The 22,682-nt window shown below is 47.5% G+C and overlaps 1 protein-coding gene across 2 annotated transcripts in view; it reads left to right on the top strand.

Annotated features, from left to right (window-relative positions):
- The window catches only part of LOC135197891 (transcriptional protein SWT1-like), a 151,649-nt gene that overhangs the window by 29,982 nt on the left and 98,985 nt on the right, over positions 1 to 22,682 (top strand). For both annotated transcript variants that reach the window (XM_064225106.1, XM_064225107.1), the window contains exons 3-4: positions 14,038 to 14,933; positions 15,170 to 15,307. In XM_064225106.1, the coding sequence (XP_064081176.1) occupies positions 14,038 to 14,933; positions 15,170 to 15,307 (1,034 nt within the window). The remainder of the gene's footprint in view (positions 1 to 14,037; positions 14,934 to 15,169; positions 15,308 to 22,682) is intronic.

Below are 22,682 nucleotides of genomic sequence, written 5' to 3'. Positions count from 1 at the left end.
CCTTGCCAGATCATGACTTATCTGGGGATTGTTTTGAATTCCCAGATTTTGAGGGCTTCTCCCGCTCAGAAACGGATAGACAAGCTTCTGAGTCTGATCGAAGAATTTTTGTCCTCCGTAACACAGCCAAGTTTCTCTTTGGGTCTCGGTCCGCGTTCTCCTGGGTCCATTGTTCCATCCCTCATCCTCCTGGTTCCCGGAGGTCGTCCCTCAAGAATTGAGGTCCTTCAGTTCGGACACTTGCGCCAGTCATGGGATTTCGTGTCCGAGGACACGATAGTCGCCTCTTCTCCACAATGTCGGAAGGATCTCCGTTGGTGGATGCAAGTTCACCGCCTCAAGTCAGGGACATCTCTTCTTTCGGTTTCCTCCGAACCTAATGTTTTGGTCAGGACGGCCTCGGATCAAGGTTGGGGCGCACACCTGGGCTCCGAAGCCGCTTCGGGCCTTTGGTTAGAGGAGGAGAGGAGCATGTCAATAAATTGGAGGGAACTGAGGGCAGTGTACCTAGGCCTTCTTTCATTTCAGGAACAACTGTTGGTAGTCGGTTGTCGCGATCTTGTCGACAACACCACAGCAGTCTCGTACTTGAGAAACCAAGGCGGCACACAGTCGGATCTTCTCACTCAAGAAGCCCGATCAATCCTGTGTTGGGCAGAAGACAGGGGGATTACGTTGGTCCCTCAGTTTATCCTGGGCCATCACAACGTCTTAGCAGACGCTTTGTCGAGACCGAACGAAGTTCAAGGTCGGAGTGGACACTTTGCCAGGAAGTCTTCGACAGCCTCAGGAAGAAATGGCCTGTCACAGTCGATCTGTTTGCCACCCCACTGAATTTTCGTGCCAGATATTCTTCGCCCCTTACCAGACTCCTCAGAGTGCCGGGACAGACTCTCTTTTGCAGGACTGGGAGGGACTTCAAGCCTATGCTTTTCCTCCGTTCTCTCTGGTGAGGTCAGTCCTCAACAAAGTGAGGACAACCAACGCGTCTGGATCTCACCTTGATCGCCCCCTTCTGGCCACAGAAGGAGTGGTTTCCCGACCTTCTGGAAGCACTGGTGAAACCCCCCATTCGCCTGCCAGAGAGACCAGATCTTCTCAAACAACCCCATTTTCATCGGTTCCATCAGAGGCTCCACATGCTTCATCTTCATGCCTGGAGACTGTCAGGAGGTTCTCCAAGCACGAAGGGTTCTCCTCCAGAGTGGCGCGACAGTTGGCTCTTGCCAGGCGGCAATCAACCAGAGTAAATTATCAGGCTAAATGGTCGGTTTACAGACGTTGGTGTAAGTCTCAAGGACATTCAATTTCTAGACCTTCCTTACCGAAAGTAGCGGAGTTTTTAGTTCATTTACATCATGACAGGGCCCTGTCACCTTCGTGCATTAAGGGTTTATAGGTCTATGCTTTCCTATGTTTTTAAGGCAAGGCTTCCTGAGATCTCTTCATCTTATGTCATTAGAGATTTACTTCGATCTTTTTCCCTATCTCGACCCAGGCCGCAGTGTTCGCCTCCGACATGGGACGTTAACAAAGTCCTTCAAGCCTTAAGGTTCCCTCCGTTTGAGCCTCTGAATTCTGCCAAATTTAGGGACCTCTCTTCTAAGACACTCTTCCTTGTCTCACTGGCTACAGCCAAGAGGGTGGGTGAACTGCAAGCACTCTCTTTTCTGGTTGCCAGATCTGGACAAGACATGATTTTGTCATACCTTCCTGAATTTGTCGCAAAGACTGAATCGTCTGATAATCCCATTCCCAGGTCTTTCGTACTGAAGTCGCTGGTCGACTTTGTTGGTATTTAAATGAGGAATTAGTTCTTTGGCCCTGTAGGGCGCTCTCATGTTATTTACGCCGCGAAGGACATTCAGGGTCGTCCCCGTCATCCTGTTTGTTTCACCCCGAAATGTCAAGAGACCTATTTCAAAGAATGGTGTATCCTTTTTTCTCAGAGATCTGATCGTTAAAACTGGTGGGGGGGTTAGGCTGCTGGGAAGACCAGACGCCGAGAGCACACAGTATTAGAGCAGTTGCTACATCAGTAGCTTTTTATGAAGAAAACGTCTCAGTCGCCAAGGTGCTTGAGGGGGCGCGACTTGGCGTTCTAATCTGGTTTTTTGCCTCTTTTTACTTGAGGGATATTTCTCTAGTTTCTAGGCGACCTTCGTTCTTGGGCCCGTTGGTGATGGCAGGACAGGTCGTCAGACAGGAGAATTAGGTAGTCTTCCTGTTTTACGTTTGGTTGCTACCTGTATATTATTCATTAATTTTTGTTTTGTTGTATATATTTTTGTTTTTGTATTATAACCCATGGCAGTTTTTGACGTAGTTATAATGGGAATTAGGCAGTTGGTATTTAGGTGTTTTTTGATGACAAGGACTGACTGCTTGGCAAAACCTCATGCGCTTCCATTTTTCAGGTGTGAAATGGTTCCAGCCACTGGGTTGTCGGCACTGGCGACTACGCTTCTCCCAGAGTCGATGCTGACCTAGGACTAGCCACTGGTTCGCTTGTCCTGACGACTCCTGCTTCTTCCACTGTCCTGGACAGGGAATAGTCGATGGATCGTCTGCTGTCATCTGGTGACTCGCTCACCATCTACTTTTTGTCTCACCTGTCTTCTCAGAGTCAGACACTCGTGGTGGAGATCAGGCGACATTTAGTAGCCCTGAGTTTCTTGTTGACGAAGTCGGTTGCGTTGATACACCCCCGATGATCGTGTAACATGAGACCAGGTTGGACTGTCAGGCATTCGTCCTTCGGGACTGAATCGCCTTTTTGCTCCGCGCTCCTTTCTCTTGGCACCAGAAAGCTCGAGTTAGGAGTTGCTCATGAGCCGATTCGTTGCTGGCGACTTCGGGTTGCGTTGATACACCCCCAAGGTTTGCTTAGCTTTGAATCGCCCAGACAGTCCAGACACTCATCCTTTAGGGAAAGAATAGTGCTTGATAGTCTTCAGGGTGCAGCCTTGCTGTCCGCAATTCGTCTGACTGGTCACCTGGTCGGTCACCTGACTTTAGTACAGACGGACTGACTATGCACTTACTCCTTGTCCTGTGCTACCGCAGTTGGTGGCATTATGGTAGGAGACTTTGAGTTGTTAGTATCTTTGACCTTGGGTTGAGTTTTGACTGCCTATGATATATATTTCTTTGTTTGTTTTCTCCTATTCTGTCCGAAGGGGAAATTGTATTCAGATTCCCTCCTCCTTTTCAATGTGGTTAATCGGCTAGATAAATTATATTAAGGTAATGTTTATTAATATGGAATTTTTATTCTAAAATTAATATTAATAATACTTACCTGTATAATTTATCTAGTCCCACCCATCCTACCCCACGATCTGCCTATCACACTGATTTGAGGGAAGGTTTTCGTATCTGTCAACGACAGTGTTGCCAACTGGCGGACAGAATAGGAGTAACAGGGGTTGCCAATGTGGTAATTTTGGTGCGGTTTTTTTTTGGGGATTTAGGGCTAGATAAATTATACAGGTAAGTATTATTAATATTAATTTTGTTCATGAAACTTACCTGTCAGATATATATATAGCTGTATTTTCCGAAGTCCGACAGAAATTAAAAAACTTACGACACACGTAGTGGGAGTCAGGTGGTTAGTACCCATTCCCGCCGCTGGGAGGCGGGTATCAGGAATCATTCCCATTTTCTATTCATAATTTTTCTGTTGCCGGTGTTGTAAACACAGTTTTCAGCACCTCCGTCTTGAATTTAGGAAACTTGGCTACTATAAGTACCCCTTTTTGATTTTTTGGTATCTTGACTTTTGGATCGGTGGCTAGGCACACGTTAATTGTGGATTTGATTGATTTTGGCTTGTTTATTTCTCTTTAAATAAGATGTCTGGTTCTAGTTCGGCTAGCGCCAGGTTTTGTACCAAGAGTGATTGTCGAGGTAGGCTACTGAAAGCATCAGTAGACCCTCATACTTTGTGTAAGAGTTGCAGAGAGCATGATTGTATGTATGAAAGTCGCTGCAAGGAATGTGAGTTGTCTTTCTGATTCTGGATGGAGAGCGTATAGTCCTATCTGCGTAAGCTTGAACGGGTGGGATAGGTTAAGGAGGTCTTCCTCCAGGAGCGTTTCAGGTAACGTCAGGAAGTTCATGTTTCTCCTACTAACCCTCCTTTAATCACTACTCCTAACCCTGTAGTGTTGCCTTCGGCCCTGAAACAGTGTCTGTGGAGGGTATACCCTTACACTTATCTTAAGAGTCGATTCGTAATTTAGAATCTAAAGTGCTCGCCTTAGAAGGCAAAAGTGAAGGTGCAAAGTGCAGTGACAGTGCTCCTTCGTTGGTGGAGGGTGCGTCAGATCGGCCCCATTTCGCCTCTAGGCCTAGACCGCTGCCGGAACTCCCAGGTTTCAGGGTGAGAGGGCATGTCGAAAGCCGCAGGAGGGTTACGGGGAACGCCCACCGATCTGACGTGCCTTCGGCAGTATCTGTTGACGTTACACAGACTGCCAAGGAGCGTGCGCGTGCACGTCTCCTGAAAGAGTCTCTTCTTCAGAGGCTTCCTCCCCGCACAAGGGGTGGAGCTCTCATTCTATTTCACGCCCGCTGAAAAGGAGCGTTGGTGATCGTGACGCTTCACGTCCAGTTTTGGCTCTCGAGAGGCGATCATCGCCTGAGAGTGTGTTCGCAGCCTTCCCGCCACAGAAGAAGCGTAAAGGAGTCATCGGATGATGACTTTGTTGAGCGCCCCAGTCGCTCTCGAGCGCGTGCTACGGCAGTTTCTGGGAGAAGGAAGAAAGGCGTCCCCTCGCCCCTCGTCTTCTCACAGGATCAGCCCGTCACCTGACAAGGAATCCTCTCCTACTGAGAAGATCCTGCGCTCTTTGCAGCAACAGCTTGCTGATGCTCTTGCTAAGAAAGGGACGCAACCACGTCCCAGGAGAAAGGTATGACCGTCTGCCTGTGAAGAGATCTAGAAGGTCTCTCCCTCTCCTCGCTCGTCTATCTCTCCACTTTCTTCGCCTGCTAGAGTTCGTGCGACTCCCCAGCGGCTCTCTGGAGGAGGGGGGAAAGAGGATTTTGCTGCCTCTGCGCATGAAGCGGTTATTACCCGCTCGTAAGCTTGCGGTGCGAGAGCTCGATACTTGCGTGAACGCTTCGGTGCAAGTTTCACGATCCTGACGCTCGGTCGGATGCCAAGCGAACGCCAGTGGCATCTAAGAGTGCACCGAGCGGGAAGCAGAGCACGCACGAGATGTTAAGCGCGCTTTAGTAAATGTTCATTCCGCACGCCAGTGGACGCCAAGCAGTGCGCCAGCGGACGCCAGCAGCGCGCGAGTGGACGCCAATCCCGCGCTAGTTGCAGCCAGGCGTGCGCAGTGGACGCCAGGTGTGCGCCAGTGGACGCCAGTGTGCGCCAGCGGACGCTCGGGTGGACGAAGATGTGGATTTTCGTCGTCTCCCATCTGTTTTGGTGATTGAGGGACTTTTGCAAGTTACTTCGGGTCTTAGAGATACGACCGGAGTTCTATTAAGGAGTCAGCTTTGCCTTCCACTTCACAGCAACGCGCCTCTTGGAAACTTAGACCAGATAGTCTTGGTCCAGCCTTATTTCCTCCAACTTCACCTGTGTCGGAAGCAGAGGTTAGCGACGCTTTCGGTTGAAGTGGATGATGAGAAACCTTTGGCGGCAGTCTTCTTCCGACTACCAGGTTTTGACCCGCCTTCTTCAATCAGAGTTTGGAGTACGTTTCACCCGAAAGCTCCTCGCTCTCCTCCTTCACAACTTTCTTCTTCCAAGATTAACAAGTCTCGGCTTTTGTCAGAATGAAGAAGTCCCTTTCAACTAAGAGGGCTCTTCGTAAGTCCATGACTGGATGGAGAAAAGGAAGTCTCAGGGAAAGACTTCTTTTGCCCTGGCCACCTTCGAGACTTTAGTGGGAAGGGCTGGGCATTTGGTATGAAACGGAGAAGACGTAGGTATTAGACTTCCCTCGTCGAGCTCAAGGAGACTTCGCTAGCATTGTGGATGCCTCGAGGAGGTCACCTGTCCTCTTGTTCGAAAGTTTCCTGTCTACTACGGAAATGGACTACCACCTTAAAGGCCTCTTTCGGACGTTAAAGGTCTTCAACTTTCTAGATTGGTGTTTGGGAGTTCTGGATGCCAAGTCTAGGAGTTCCGACTCGATTAGTCTGGGGGAGCTGTCCAGCGTAATGTCGTGTATGGACAAGGCCGTCAGAGATGGTTCGGAGGAGCTGACAGCTCACTTTTTGCACAGGGCTCTTGAAGAAGAGATCCCTGTTTTGCAATTTTACAGCTAAATCTGTCTCTCCGTCACAAAAGCAGATTTGCTCTTCGCTCCTTTTTCGGATCATCTCTTCCCCCAGGCTATGGTAAAAGACATTGCTACCAGCCTACAGGAGAAGGCCACGCAAGATCTCCTCGCACAATCTTCAAGGAGACCTGCGGTTCCTTCGTCCTCAGGAGTTTCGTTCTCAAGAAATCGAAGCCCTTTCGAGGTAGTTCTTCCTCGAGACCAGCCCCTCGAGGAAGAGGCACTTCCAGAGCAGAGCCACTGCGCTTGCCAAGAACAAGAAGTGAAGCAGAAGTCCTTCAGTCACCGGTTGGAGCCAGGCTTCAGCTTTTGCGCAAGCCTGGGAAGAGAGAGGTGCGGACAAATGGTCCTTGGACATCTTAAAGAAGGGTTACCGGATCCCGTTCCTGAAACCACCCCCGCTGTCTACGACACACAGGGGGACATGTTCTCCTTATCGGGGAGAAAAAGCAACAAGTGCTTTACGATCTGTTAGATCAGATGATCGTGAAACACGCCGTAGAACAGGTCTCCGACCTGAATTCCCCGGATTTTACAACAGACTGTTCCTGTGCCAAAGCAGTCGGGGGAATGGCGACCGGTACTCGATGTCAGCAACCTGAACCTCTTTGTCATCAAGCAGAGGTTCAAGATGGAGACACCTCAGTCAGTGATGGGAGCCTTAAGACCGGGGGATTGGATGGCTTCACTAGATCTCCAGGACGCGTATTTTCCACGTCCCCATCCACCCCCAGTCCCCCCCCCCCCCCCCCCCCCCCCCCCCCCCCCAGGTCAGGAAATACCTGCGGTTTGTCCTGAAAAAGGAAAAGTGTTTCAATTCAGGGCTCTCTGCTTTGGACTCAGCACTTGCTCCCCATGGTCCTTCACCCTACTGATGAAGAACATTGCGAGGTGGCTTCATCTTTCCAAAGTCAGGATCTCTCTCTACCTGGACGACTGGCTCGTACGAGCCTCCTCGAAAGACCGGTGTCTGGTAGGACCTTCACACGACTTGTCGTTAACGAAGTCCCCCTGGGGCTTCTGGTGAACCTCGAAAAGTCACATCTGACCCCTTCTCAGTCTTTAGTCATATCTGGGGATTCAGATGGACTCAGTGGCTTTTCGGGTCTTTTTCCTTTCCGTCCCAGGGGCGACAACTAGATTGCCTAAGCAAAGTGTCAACCTTTCTGGGGAAGGAATCATGCTCGGTGAGGGAATGGATGAGTCTGCTGGGGACCATTTCCTCACTGGAGAAGTTTGTTTCCCTAGGGAGGTTGCACCTCAGACCTCTTCAATTCTTCCTGGCGGGACAATTGGAAGCACCAAAACACCTTTGGATTCGATTCTGGTGTTATCAGAAGAGGTAAAGGAACTCTAACGATGGTGGACCGACCCTTTGAAGCTCGCAGAGGGTCTTTCCCTCAAGCTTCAGAACCCCGACCTAGTGTTGTTTTCCGACGCGTCTTCCGCGGGGTAGGGAGCAACCACTGGGGGGGGAGGAAGTGTCAGGCACCTGGAGAGGGGCGGAACAGGTGTCCTGGCATAAACCTCAAGGAGCTGGCAGCAGTTCATCTGGCGCTCCAGTTCTTTCAGAACGAAGTCCTCCGGCAATGTGGTGCAGATCAACTCGGACAACACCACAGCCCTGGCATACCTCAAGAAACAGGGAGGAACCCACTCTCGATCCCTGTTTTCCTTGCAAAGGAGATCCTGGTTATGGGCGAAGGCACACGACGTCTCTATCCTGACGAGATTCATATCAGGGGTAGAAAACGTCCGTGCAGATCTGCTCAGTCGACAAGGTCAACTTCTGCCGACGGAGTGGGACCCTTCATCAGGAAGTATGCCAGAGGTTGTGGAAGTTATGGGGATGTCCTCTCGTAGACATCTTCGCAACTTCCAGGACAACGAGACTCCCGCTGTACTGCTCACCAGTTCTAGACCCAGGGAAGCAGTAGCAGTAGACGCCCTTCTTTGGGACTGGACGGGACTAGACGTATATGCCTTTCCCCCGTTCAAGGTCCTAGGGGAAGTAATAAGGAAATTCGCGGCATCAGAGGGAAACGAGGATGACTCATCATCGCCCCCTTATTGGCCAGCGACCGACTGGTTCACAGAGGTTCATGTCCTTTCTAGTAGACTTTCCGAGGACTCTGCCTCCAAGGATAGATCTACTCAAACAGCCCCACTTCGAGAGGTATCACAAAAACCTCCCCGCTCTGAGTCTGACTGCGTTCAGACTATCCAGAAGTTGGCCAGAGCGAGGGGTTTTTCAAGACCTGTGGCGAAAGCAATCGCAACGGCAAGAAGACCTTCTTCTATTGCCGTTATACCAATCCAAGTGGGCTGTTTTCCGGAGCTGGTGCAGGAAGAAAGGCATTTCCTCCACCTCTACCTCTGTGAGCCAGATCGCAGACTTCCTTCTCTACTTGAGGAATGAAGTTCGCTTAGCGGTGCCTACGATAAAAAAGGCTACAGAAGTGTGCTTTCTGTAGTCTTTAGGCATAGGGACTGGACTTAGCCAATAACAGAGACCTTCATGATCTTCTGAAGTCTTCGAGACTTCGAAGGTACCTCAACCAAGAGTTCCTTCTTGGAACTTAGACATTGTTCTAAAGTTTTTGATGTCCAGTAATTTTGAACCTCTCAACTTAGCTTCGCTTAGAAACCTTACAAGGAAGACACTTTTTCTAACTGCTCTGGCGACGGCGAAGAGAGTTAGTGAGATCCAGCTATAAGCAAGCATGTTTGGGGTTTAAGAACTCTGATGCTGTTTGTTTCTTTAAGCCCTATGTTCTTAGCAAAGAACGAAAACCCGTCCAAACCCTTGGCCCAAGACATTTGAAATCAAGGGTTTGACAGAGATCGTGGGTAATGAGCCAGAGAGAGTCCTGTGCCCTGTCAGGGCTCTCAAATTCTATTTAGACAGAACGAAGGACTGTAGAGGACCTTCGGGTAACTTGTGGTGCTCGTTAAGAAGCCGATCTTCCATGTCAAAGAACGCGCTTTCTTTCTTCTTGAGAGACACCCATTAAGGAAGCTCATTCCACATGTAGTGATAGTGACCATGAAGCTTTTAAAAGTGAATGCCCACGAGGTTGAGGGCTATTTCGACCTCGATAGCCTTTCACAGAAATATGGCACTCAGTGACATTTTGAGTGCCACATATTGGCGGAGCAACTCGGTGTTCGCTTCACACTACCTGCGGGAGGTTGAAAGCGACATACGAACATTGCTCGTCGCTTGGACCATACGCGCTGCAGACACTGTTTTGGGGGCAGGAGGTAGCACTCATCCTTTCCTTTAGTGGTTAGTGAGCTTTTAATTGTGTGTGTTTTTTGTTGTTGTGGGGTTGACCGCCCGAGGCGGATCTCCCTTCTTTAGTCTAGTTTAGTGGGTATACCTTTGGTAGACTAGGCCAGGTGGTTTTTTACTTCGTTGCCCTCATTGTATGGTCAATGGTCTAGTCACATTGTGGTCACGCCCCCGTTGACAGATCATCTTGAGTGCACCAGCTATATAGGTCTCATACTCTGGCAACTCTAGTAGCACAGCAGACTTACGCGGCAGTAACCACGAAGTCAGCTATGCTAACAGGTAAGGAATCAAGATATCATTTATCTGCATATATATGTTTCCTAAAAATCTTCTATCTGTCTACTCCCACCACCAAAGGTGGGATTCAGCTATATATATCATGTGAGGTAAGTTTCATGAACAAAATGATATGTAATGATACAATTAAGTTTGTTCATACTTACCTGGCATATATATAATTAAGTACCCAACCCACCTCCCCTCAGGAGACAGTGGAAATAAAAATTATGAATAGAAAATGGGAATGATTCCTGATACCCGCCTCCCAGCGGCGGGAATGGGTACTAACACCTGACTCCCACTACGTGTGTCGTAAGTTTTTTTAATTTCTGTCGGACTTCGGAAAATACAGATATATATATATCTGCAGGTAAGTATGAACAAACTTAATTGTATCATTACAATTATCATTTTAGAATAAAAATTCCATTTTTTTTTTTTTAAATTAATGTGTGCGTGTGCAATTTGGATTAGAGTTATGGTTGTTGTGAAGAGTTTGGGGATAACTCGGAGCAATTTTTAATACTAACATGGTGGTTAGGATCAGGTGGTCGGGATTGGTTGTGTGCTCCTTCATAAGGTGTGTGTCATATAAGTGGATCAGCACCCATTGACAAAGTCCTTTCAGGCTCTGCCGAGTAAGTGGATAAGACCCCTTCGGCAGACCCACAAGAATCTGGCTTGGCCATAGATCACATATTCTCGGCTTTAAAGTTTCTTGGGAGGTTGATGCAGACTCCTTGGGCTACAGCCACAGGTCTACCAACCTATCATGGGTAGGAAACCAAGGTTTTTTTTTTTTTTTTTTTTTTTTTTTTTTTTTTTTTTTTTTTTGTTTTTTTTTGTTTTTTTTTTTTTTTTTTTTTATACCTTTACAACATATGTTGTTTACCTGTCTATTCCAGAAGTAGCTGTCTCTTACCCTCCACCGAAGGGTGCCAATCAGCTATGTATATATCTGACAGGTAAGTTGATTGTATGAAAATGATATTGTTATGATACAATAAAGTTTCATACATACTTACCTGGCGATATATAACGATTACGGCCCACCCAGCCTCCCCGCAAGGAGACAGGTGGAAGAGAAAAAATATGATCGAAAACGGGAATGGTTCCTAGTCCTGCCACCCAGGGCAGGCCGGTAGATCACCTGACCTACCTGTAGCGAGTGGCGCGAAATTTGAATTTCTGTCGGGGACGACGGAGTCTTAGCTAAGTATATATCTGCCAGGTAAGTATGTATGAAACTTTATTGTATCATAACAATATCATTTTTTTCATCACTTTCATCCTACTCTTTCCCTCCGAACAGAGAGTACACAGACCATTACATGCTGGACTGGGCAGCCAATGCAGCTAAGACACTCCTTGGAGTAACCTATATATTTTCTTTGACTAGTTGATAGAAGCAAATATCATCCTCTTCCCTTACAAGACAGGGAAGGGGACTCTGGCATAAGACACCCATAACTTCTATTTGCCTTATTGTCTCTGACACTATGGTTCTTTGCTTTCCCATAAGGGAGACTCATACTTCTCCCTTATGAGTAACCCCAGAAGACTGACTGATCTTGCAGTTCCCAACTCTGATCAGACGTCAGTGGCTGGATTTCCTTCCTCGGTCTGACGACCAAGAAGAAAATGTAAAGTAGGCTGAAAACCTATTGGTTCATAGATGCTCACTCAGATTCCTCCCACCAATCAGTGAGTCTTCCTATTGTAAAGGATTGAAGGTTTGTATATTGTGTGGGAACAAATCACAATTTTTTAAAGTAAATTCTATTTTTCTTAACTATACAAACCTGAGGTCCTTTACACTGACTGCCCACCTCATACCACCCCTCAATCTGCTACCTGGCCCTAAAGCAAATTGGAATGTTTATGTTCGGTCGGGAGAGACTCCCAACAACTGGACCTGTAGGTAACTACCGAACTGCCTTGTTTTAAGATTTTGGGGCCGTATCCAGGCTTCACCTTAAGTATTTCATATTTTAAAGGAACTCAGGTTTGTATAGTTAGGAAAAATACTATTTACTTTCAAAAATTGTGATTCCAGTGCTGAATGACCTTTGCCCTAAATTCCATGTTCAATCAATAGTTCCCACCTCCCCAACTTCTGCTATCACTACTCTTGAGACTTCCCCAGGAAACAGTGGAGCTGCTGAAGACTTGTGGCCTTCTATGAGCAGAATGGTGAAGCTTGCTGAATATGCCTTGTTTTCAAGGCATATTCACTTGCAAACACTAAAAATAACATAATAGGTCTCAGTTCACTAAAGTTTCTATCAACAGCAACTCACTGCACCTTACCAGATTCTGAAGTCTAAAAATAAGTCCATTGTGATACTCCACACTCAAAAACCATATCAAGGTTCTCCTGTAAATGGCATTCCAGAATGTAAATTCTCTCTCTCTCTCTTTGTGCAGAAAATAAATACTTACTTGTAAAAACATTAAACAGAATAGCAGTAGCAAGTTCACCAACACCAGCATATGAGAGTGCACATTATATTTGTACCCTACACATATGATTGCATTTATCTTTTGGGTTGTAAAAATAAACAAATGAGAAAATACAATAAAAATATAAATGAGAATAGTGCAAAATATAAGTAAAATGAAGGAGTATGTGTGTGTCTTACTGTATAGGCGTCAGTGTATTTGATAACCCAGTTGTTCTCTCTCTCTCTCTCTCTCTCTCTCTCTCTCTCTCTCTCTCTCTCTCTCTCTCTCTCTCTCTCTCTCTCTCTTTTGTGTGTTACTGTATAGGTGTCAGTGTATTTGATAACCCAGTTGTTCTCTTACTCCTCCTCCTCTCTCTATCTCTCTCTTTCTTTATGCATAATGTATTTCATTACAAATTATATTAGAGTAGTGTACATATCCTTTAATAAACTGTGGAAAAATCATACATATACAAACATGAAATAACATGCTCTAGCAAGTTCACAAACACTAGCAAATGACTGTTTGCATATATCCTACGCACATGACTGCGTTTACTTTTTGGGCTGTAAAATTACACACATGAGAAAATTAAGAAAAAATATAAATGAGAATAGTGTAAAATATAAATAAAAAAGTGAAGGAGAATGTGCATTTTTTGTATAGGCTTCAGTGTATAGTCTTTAGTGTAAGTGATATCCCAGTCTCTCTCTCTCTCTCTCTCTCTCTCTCTCTCTCTCTCTCTCTCTCTCTCTCTCTCTCTCTCTCTCTCTCATTTTTTTCTTTTACTTTGTTACAGTACGTACAGTACTGTACATATCCTTTAATAAAATATGGAGAAATAAACCTAACAACACAAAACAAAAGTTCTAGCAATTTCACCAACTTGAGCGAATGAGTGTGTACATTATATACCATACGCAAACAATTGCATTTTATTTTTTGGGTTGTAAAAATAAAAATAAGAATGTTTTAAAATAGTATATAAATAAAAAAATGAAGGTGTGTGTGTTGCTGGATCTCAGTATTGTACAAGCTCTATCTAAGAAGACACCTACCTAGCCCTCTACACTTATCCAACACTGCATCCATCTCTCCCAGCTAGGGAAAACTGCCCCCCAGCTCTGCCCACCTTCCAAAAACAACCTTTTACTCTTCTACAATGTCAAGTTTGTCTTGTGTCAGCCTCATGAATCTAAAAGGAACCTAGAAGTACTTTATTGTTTGCTGTAGGAATAGTGGGTGATAGGAAACCATCTTTAGGTTCAATTTATGTACAGTATATTTATAGAGAAGCTTAAGGATATTGGTTTCAGTAACCATAGGGCAAATTGAAAAATAGAGACTGTTGTTACAGTAGCATCTTGGTGCCACAAGCATCATATTGCCTAAGGCTTTTATAGGGTTTGTTGTTTGTTACAAGTGGGTTTATCACAACTCCTTCCTCATGGCTTTACTTCTCTTATGAGCAAATTTCTGATTTCTTATCTGATTGCACCATTGTTAGATTAATTAAGAATGGTATACCTGCTGTGTTCCCTATCTCTTTGTGGTGTCATTCAGGAACCTGTTCTCTCCCAAGCCCTTTCCTTTATCTTAATTAGTTACTTCCTCCTATTATCATTGAAACTTGCAGATTTCTTTAATACTACCTAATAAATTACAGTTTACCTTAAAATTTATTGGATGTGTTTTTATTTCTTACAGAATGCTGATGACCTCATACGGGATTGGTGTTTGCTAATGAAAAAGCAGAATCTTGATGCTCGATTGTTAACAAATGATATAAATTTGCGTAATAAGGCTATCGTGTCATCCATTTCAGCCACAAGTGTTGAGAAGTTACAGTCTCTTCTGGAAAAGTCAAGGGAAAAGTTCATTTCTACTGATGATAAAGACTGTGAATTCTTTGAAAACTGTGAAATTAAAAAAAGGTCCCCTTCTCCCGAGATGTCACCAGAAAGCATGGTAGTTACACCTATCAGAACATCATGTCCTCCTTGGGTAACCAAACAAAGAGAAAAGAAACTTGACATAGTGCCAAAAGAGGAAGATTTACAAGATCATCACATTCCAGAGAAAAACTCCAGTGAAATATTTCTAAAGGACGTAGAAGTATCTTTAAGTAAGACACTCGGTCAAATCTTAGAGGCAGCATTTGTGGATGCTTATGGCCATGAATTGTGGAAACAGATAATCATTCATAAACCTCCATGGACATTAAATGAAATACTGAAATGCTGGGACAGACACTGGCTAGCAGTATTCATTGACAAATTTGATCGAAATGTTAAAGATTTGTTAGCTGAAATTGCTGCTTTACTAAAAGTAGTAAGTAGCAATAGTGAGATAAAGACACTTGTGCAGAAGACACAAAGTCTGTATAAATGCATTGAAAGAACTGAATTTAAAAATCATATTACACCTCTTCAACAAAAAGCTTTAGGTGTTGCCTCTGACTGTGTTATGAAAGAAACCAAAGCAGAGGTTCAAGAAAATTCCATGCCAGTAGCTATTACTAATCATGAAATTTTAAAAGGAAAAGGGTTTTCTAATGTCAAGGAGATGATAAATCTTGTCGGTGTTTATATAACACATTTTTTGTAAGTATATGTGTATCATTTAGCTTTGTGGTTTAAGTATTCTAATTTGTATGCAGTACTCTTTAGAAATTTTAAGGTATTTCTACACAGTGCACAGTGTATCAAAGTCTACTGTATATTGATTGGTGTAGGTTATATGATGAAAATAAACTGGAATTAAGTAGGTTCCTTTACTCCCAGTAATGAACTTGAAGGAATACATTATCATAAAATGAAAGTATCATTGTTACTTCCAGGGCTATGATACTGGATGGCTGTGGTGTACAACATGATCTTCCTCGCCTCAACAATAAACAGATGACTCTGGAGGATGCTTGCTCTAGTGCTGTGAACCTTCGTGATGTTATCATGCGACTTGGAATCTCCATTGTCAAGTAAGTCACTTGTGAAGCTAACATTTAAACGATCAAGTTAGCAGATTAAAAAAGAAGTGTAACTTTTAACAGTCAGGGGGTTATGCAATTCTGAAGTAATTGTCAAAGAAGTACAGTACCTGTGATTTTCTTAACCACTGGTTTTGCTTAAGATTGCAACTTGAAAAAAAGATAGCAAGTATAAATTTTGTATTGCCATTGTTTTTGTCAGGTTTCTCCTTTATGTTAGACATAAGCTCTTCATTCTATTATATCCTGTTCACTTTCTGCCTTTACGTACTTCCATTGTTTATCACATCCTCATTTGTGCCTTTTCTTCATGATTAGGGCCTCAACACTGGTTAGTATCCTGCAACCTTCATATAGAGGCAGTCCCCAGTTTATGACAGGGTCACAAGTGTTATTTGTTCCGACACGTTAGACAAACCATCTATCCTTTACATAAGGAATTACTATTCAGTGTCAGCTGGACCGGTCATAAGATTTACTAACAAGGTAGTTCGGCAGTAACTGCTTGTCCAATGGACCCTCATCCTTTATGTACTAGATGCCGAGGGCATGAATGCTCTCAGTCATTAACTTGTGATGTTTGTGTCTCTTGGTCAGAGGAGCAGTGGGAATTTTACGAGAAGAGGAAGAAGCGCCCCCCCCCCCCCCCCATTAACCCGACTTTTGCTTCCCCAGGTGTGTCTGCCTCTGTGGGTGGGGATCTTCAGCAGGTGTGGCGCTCTCTTGGGTCTTCCAGGCACTCCAAGTATTCAGGGGCTTATTCATCATCTGGCTGCAGCCCCGGTCACTCACGGGGTGGAAACAAGGACGACTACGACCGTCTCAACACCAGGTTATGCCGCTCCACCGCACCTGGTGTACACTCAGCGCGTGACTACGGTCACCCCCTCGGCTGCGGTACAAGCTCCGCTGTCTTACATGGCCCGGAGGGAGCTGGTTCTTCCTCCACCTGGTTGTGCTGTCCTCACTCTGCCCCCTGACTTAGAGCGTCCGAAGAGCTCCCCCTTGGATCGCCTTCTTGTTGCCATTGCCGTACCTGCTGCCTCTGCCTCTGCCCGTGGAAGTGCTGCCGCTACTGCAGGTCCTTCCAGCCAGGTGGAGTTGGGCCCCGTTGCCATCGCAACCACCCCATCTCCAGCCTGGATGGGAGACCTGTCTGCTGTCCCGAGGAAGCTGGTGAAGAAAAAGTCCAAGAAGAAGAGGAGGGTGCCGTCGTCTTCGTCTTCATCTTCATCTTCGTCGTCGTCTTCTGCCACCTCTTCCCCTTCGATTTCCAAGGCCCCCCAGCCAAGCGGCGGGACAGGTGGGTCTTCCGCTGGTCCTCCCGTTCCTCTGGGAACGGAGCCTGTCTCTCCTTCCTCAGGGAAGAAGACTGGGACCGTGGAGGGTCCAGAGCGTCACCAAGTGTATCGTCACCTGCCGGGGATCATGCAGCCAGGAACCAGATGACTGAGCACACTCACCGTCAGGATCCAGGCACGGAGCGGAAGGATGGTAAGAGTCGCTCAGGTGACTCGCGCCAGACCAGCGATCACTCGCGCAGCGATCATCCGGTTCCCAGGGTTGACGTGATGGTCCCACCAGATCGTCCACGTGTCGAGGCTGGGAAGAGGCGAACAGGAGTGACCATGAGGAGTGCGCTCCTTACAGTCCTGCCACGAGAGCCTGGCTCAGTCCTTTGACCAAGCAGATCATACACTCAGTGGTTGGAGGAGACCGAGAGGGGTCTGGTGAGGTCCTTCCTCCTGAAGGAAGAGTGTCTTGGGAGATGATCGGCCTGGATGGATCTGACGGTCCATCGGCGTGATCACCCCCGAGATACAGAGGTCCTTTGCAGAGGTCATTGCACTGATTCATCAGCACAACGACCTTGAGGAAGGATCGGTGGTTGCTCCCTCTGACCCTCCATCGAGGTTGGAGTCGTTCTGGGGTCCTAAGAAGGAACTTAGTGTGACGGTGGGATTACCTCGGTCTTCCTTGGCCGACGGTGTGTTGGACTGGGTGAACGCCGCCCTCGTCTCCGGACAGGAGGACTCGCTCAGGTCCAGCAGGTAGGACAAGCCGCTTCCCCCTCCTCTGCCTCGTCAGCGGCGCTTCTACATAGTACATGCCTTCGGTAGACCCGTTGTCGACGAAGCAGGTTGACCCTGAGATAGGTCTCTGACTCTGGGAGTGCCTCTTCATCACATGCTTTCTAAAAACCTCTGGTTCTCACAGCAAGAGGCATCGGCCCTGGAATCCACTGCCATGGTTTCCAGGCCGTCTCCTGGCTGGATCTGTGGTCCCTCACGGTATCCAGAGTTGCAGCCTCCTCGGGACCTATCATCCCTGAGGAAGACTCGGCGTTAGGAAGACTCTGCCAGTCTGGAGGTAGGGCCATCTCCTACCTTGCCCACCAGACAGCCAACCTGTGGGTCAACCTGGTTCTGAGGAGGCAGGACTCAGTCCTGATTCGTGTAACCCGAACGGCCGGTTGAGAGGTGACGTTGGGTCTACACGAACGTTGCTGGGTTCCTCCTCTCTCTTCCCCAGAGAGATGGTGGACGCTGCGGTGGAAAAGCAGAGAGCTGAGGACAGTGACCGCTTAGTACACCAGGCAGTTACGAAGACTTCTGGGCAGTCTCGTTCAAGTGCGGCCAAGCCTCAGAGCTTGGCTAGCAATTCCTCCGCTCCTAAGACGTCAGCACCGTCGAGCGTAGCGCAAGGTAAGACCCAGCCTTCCTCTTTTGCTTTGAGAAGTGAGAGTCAGCCTTCCTCTTTTGCTTCGAGAAGTGAGCGTCAGCCCTCCTCTTAAACCTCCTTCTCTTGCGGGAAAGGGGCTAAGCGGAACGGGAAGAGAGGGAAACACTAGGGACGGCGTTCCCCCTCAACTGCTGCCAGAAGTGGGGCGTTGCCTGGCAAGCCATTGGACAACTTGACAGCACTACGGAGCCGAGAGCTGGGTAGTGGATGTCCTTCCGGAGGGATACTTGCTGCCCTTCGAGTCGAGGCCACCCCTCACCTCACACCCGGTCCACCTTCAGACGTACGTCCCCAGTTCTGCCAGGGGCATAGCACTGACACAAGAAGTAAAGACCATGCTGAGCATGATTTCTACAGCCGACTTTTCCTGGTGGAGAAGTCTACAGGGGGCTGGGGACCAGTGATAGATCTCTCTCCCTTGAACCGTTTCGTTCCTTAGACTCAGTTCACGATGGAAACGGTACGCTCAGTGCACGACTCCATCAGGCAGAATGATTTTCTGCTTTTGGTGGACCTGAAGGATGCGTATTTTCAAATACCCATCCACCAGTCCTCCAGGAAGTACCTCCGCTTTATCCTCAATGGGACGGTGTACCAATTCAGGGCACTTTGTTTCGGTCTCTCAACCGCTCCACAGCTGGTGTTCACGCGAGTGTTCACTCTGGTGTCGGCTTGGGCCCATTCGGATGGGATAGGTCTGATGAGGTGTCTTGACGATTGGCTGGTCCTTGCCACCTCCCGCTTGCAATTGCTACAGGACAGAAATCGACTCCTCGACTTATGCTGCGATCTGGGGATCGTGGTAAATGTCAAGAAGTCAGATCTCGAACCCAAGCAGAGGATGAAGTACCTGGGCATACTGATCGATACGGTAGCAGAACGAGTCTTCCCTGCAGACTCACGGATCAGCAGGTTCAGGGAGGCAGCCAGATGGCTCCTGTCACGACAGGAACAGTCAGCTCAGCCGTGGCAAGTCGTGATCGGTCACCTGTCGTCACTAGAGAAGTTAGTCCCTCACGGGCGTCTTCACCTGAGGTCTCTTCAGTGGAGACTAAAGGAGTGCTGGTCACAAGCACGGGATCCACAATCCCTCCTGGTTCCCCTCACTGAGGAAGTAAGGGAGGACCTGGCCTGGTGGCTAGACGACAGGAACCTCTTAATTGGGCAGGGGCACTCCCCCTCTGGAGATGCTTCTGTTCTCAGATGCATCGACCAAGGGTTGAGGCGCACACCTGGAATAGTTGCTGGTTGCAGGAGTGTGGAACCATCACAACAGGCACCTTTACATCAACTTCCTGGAACTCAATGCTGCGTTTCTCCCACTCCAAGAGTTCCGGGAACGATTGATGGGACACTCAGTGGTACTGATGAGCGACAACATCACAGTACAGTGGTCCCCCCGGATTCGCTGACTCTCACATTCACGGATTTTTCTTTGGAACCTATCTAGAAATTATTCGCGGACGGACTCACCCATTCGCGGAATTTTCCGACTAAATAATCACTAATTAGTGTATTTTGATGTCTATTTTTGTACATGAAAACTTACCCAGCAGATATATACTTAGCTATAGACTCGGTCGTCCCGACAGAATTTCAAAACTCGCGGCACACGCGACAGGTAGGTCAGGTGATCCACCATTCCTGCCGCTGGGTGGCGGGGTCTGGAACCATTCCCGTTTTCTAAGCCATAATTTCTCTGTCGGTTGAACGGACAACACCTATTGTTCGTTCCTCCATCTTGGATTTCTACTCGTTTTGTCGAGAATTTGGATTGGTTTTTGGTGACGTATTCTGTTTTTTCTCTGGCTTGGCATACGCTTATTGTGGACTGTTTTTCGACTTTGGTTTTGACTACTCTTTCACGATGTCTGACGCTAAGGCTTCACCTATGTTTAGAGTTTGTAGTAGGGAAGGTTGCATGGTTAGGCTGCCAAAATCGGCAGTAGATCCTCATAGTATTTGCGCTAAATGCAGAGAGAATGAATGTTCTTTTAATAATACCTGTGTTGAGTGCGAGAACCTTACAGAGCTTGAATGGAAGGAGTTATCTTCATATGTTAGGAAGCTTGAGAGAGATAGAGTAAGAAAGGCTTCAGCTAGGTCATCTAGTAGATCTTGTTCTCTAGAACAAGAAGTTAACTCTCCTACTAACAATTTTCCCTTAGCCTCAGCTGCTTCTCCCTGTTCTGAATCCAAAGATTCTTCTTCAGAGAGGGGAAAATGTAAAAGCTTCCATCAAGAAACTTCAAGCTCAGTTACGAGCTCTAAATGAAGGTAAGAGTGGTGATAGTGACTTGTGCAGGTGTCCCCAGTGCATGGAGGGGGGGCGTCTGACCGGTTCCTCATTGCTCCTAGGCCTAGACCGCTCCAAACCCCCTCCCAGACCAGGGGAGGAGAATGTCGAAAAGCCGCAGGGAGGATGCAGAACATCCCCAACGGTCAGGCGTCCCTTTCGGCAGATCCTGTTGTAAAGTCCGAGGCTGCCTCGGATTGCCGCAGAAAAGGCATCCTAAGGGAGTGTTTTTCGGCCTCAGACTCTTCCCTCTCCTAAACGAGGATGGAGTTCGGCCTCTCTTTCGCGCCCTTTGAAGAGAGCCTGGAAGGCGCCTAAAGGAGACGCGGCTGATTCCAGCCCAGAGCGTTTTCCCGAGAATTGGCCTTCGGTACCTAAGAAGATGAGACAAGAGGAGCCCTCTCTTCAGGATCCTACGAAGAAGTTTTTGATTAATCTGCAAGAGCAGTTAGCTTCTTTAGTAGGCTCCTTTGCTAAGGACTCGACAAGGAGGAAAGATGTTTCGCTCCCTGTTAAGAGTTTCCGCTAAGCGCCCCTCTTCGTATAGGAGAGAACCCTCACAATTCTCCAGGGCGTTTATCGCCTTCGTCGAGAGACTCGTCCGATAGGAGTTGTTCTCCTGAGAGGAGAGTTCTTTCGCCCTATAGGCTTTCTTCTCCAAAGCGCCCTATGACGGGTAAGGCTTTGAATCCTGGTAGACAGGAAGATCGTAGCCCTCTCTCCTATGAGACGCCGCGAATCGAGCAGAAGTCTCGATCGGTTTAGGTTCAAGGAACCGGAAGATAGACAAAAACCGATTTAAGTATCAGGATCCTTTGGGTCTGCAGGACCAGGAGCCAGGCAGGCGCAAAGAGGCAGCGAGACGCAAGAAAGGGCGTCAAGAGCCTCTCAGACCACAGGATTCAGGACGTCAGGAGTCTGCTAGAAGGCAGGAATCAGGACGCCATGAGTCAGGACGCCAGCAGTCAGGGCGCCAGGAGTCAGGACGCCATGAGTCAGGGCGCCAGGAGTCAGGGCGCCAGGAGTCAGGACGCCAGGAGGCAGGACGCCAGGAGTACGTTAGGCGTCAAGAGTTAGGGCGCCAAGAGCCTGTTAAGCGTCAGGAATCAGGACGCGGGGATCTTTTCAAGCGAACCCTGAATCAGGGCACCAGGAGCCTTTCAAGCGCCGCGAGCCTGGCGAACCGCAAGGGTCATAGACAACAAGAGTCTAGTAGGCGCAAGAGTGTTTTGGACAGACAGGAGCCTCACTCTTCGTATAGAAGTTCGAACGTTCAGCGCTCCCCTTCTTGGGAAAGGAGTTCTTCTCCCGGGAAGAGCCCGATCACTCCCAAACGGTCTCCTTCGGTGGATCCGTTGGAACAGGTATCGGAAGAGGAGGAGCCCGTAGATGTAGCAGTTTCTGACTACAAGAGGCTTTCCCTTTTGCTGCTCAAGGAGTTCGGAGACTCCCTTCATCCTGCTGACCCTCCTTCACCAGGATCTTTGATGTCGAGCACAAAAAGCTCACAAGTCGTCTTCCTTCGTCAAGATGCGCCCTGCTCTTTGTATGTAAAAGGCCTTAAAGACCTTTTCAGAGTGGTTGACTTCCAGAAGGGAAGCGGGCAAAACAGTTTTTTCCTGCCCTCCTTCCAAGTTAACAGGTAAACTAGGAAGGTGGTACGAGACCAAGGAACCTAGGGGTGGGGTTAGGCCTCCCTTCATCGCAGATGCGGATTTCGCTTCCTTAGTGGACTCTTCCAGGAGGAAGTCTTTGCTTTCTGCTAAAGCAACATGGGGCATGTGTGAGCTAGACCACCTTCTAAAGGCCTCTTTTAAGACCCTGGAAGTCTTCAACTTCATGGACTGGGCTTTGGGAGCGTTAGCTAAGAGAGCTCAGGACACTGACTTTGTCTCCATGGAGGAACTTTCAAGCGTCCTGGCTTGCTTGGACAGGGCGGTTATGGACGGTTCCGTAGAAGTTGCCTCTCTTTTCGGAACGGGAGTCTTAAAGAAGAGATCGGTCTTTAGCTCTTTTCTAGCAAGAGCCGTATCACCTTTACAAAGAACATCTCTTCTTTTTGCACGTTGTCCCCGCATCTGTTTCCACAGGAGACTGTTAAAGAGGTTGCTAAATCTCTTACGGAGAAGGCAACTCAGGATCTCCTCACTCACTCAGCCAAGAAGTTTAGGCCGGCCGTGCCTATCAGAAAAGAAAAAAAGAGAGACCCTCTTTTGTACAGCCCTTTCGAGGTGCCTCCTCTTCTAGGACCCCTCTTTAGAGGTCGCAGACCAGATAGAAGGAGTAGACCATCTAGAAGGTCCTTCGGGAAGTCTAGATGAGCAGGGA

The sequence above is a fragment of the Macrobrachium nipponense genome, chromosome 21 (genome assembly GCF_015104395.2).
Source record: "Macrobrachium nipponense isolate FS-2020 chromosome 21, ASM1510439v2, whole genome shotgun sequence".
NCBI lineage: Eukaryota > Metazoa > Arthropoda > Malacostraca > Decapoda > Palaemonidae > Macrobrachium > Macrobrachium nipponense.
This window is presented reverse-complemented; position numbering and strand designations above follow the sequence as displayed.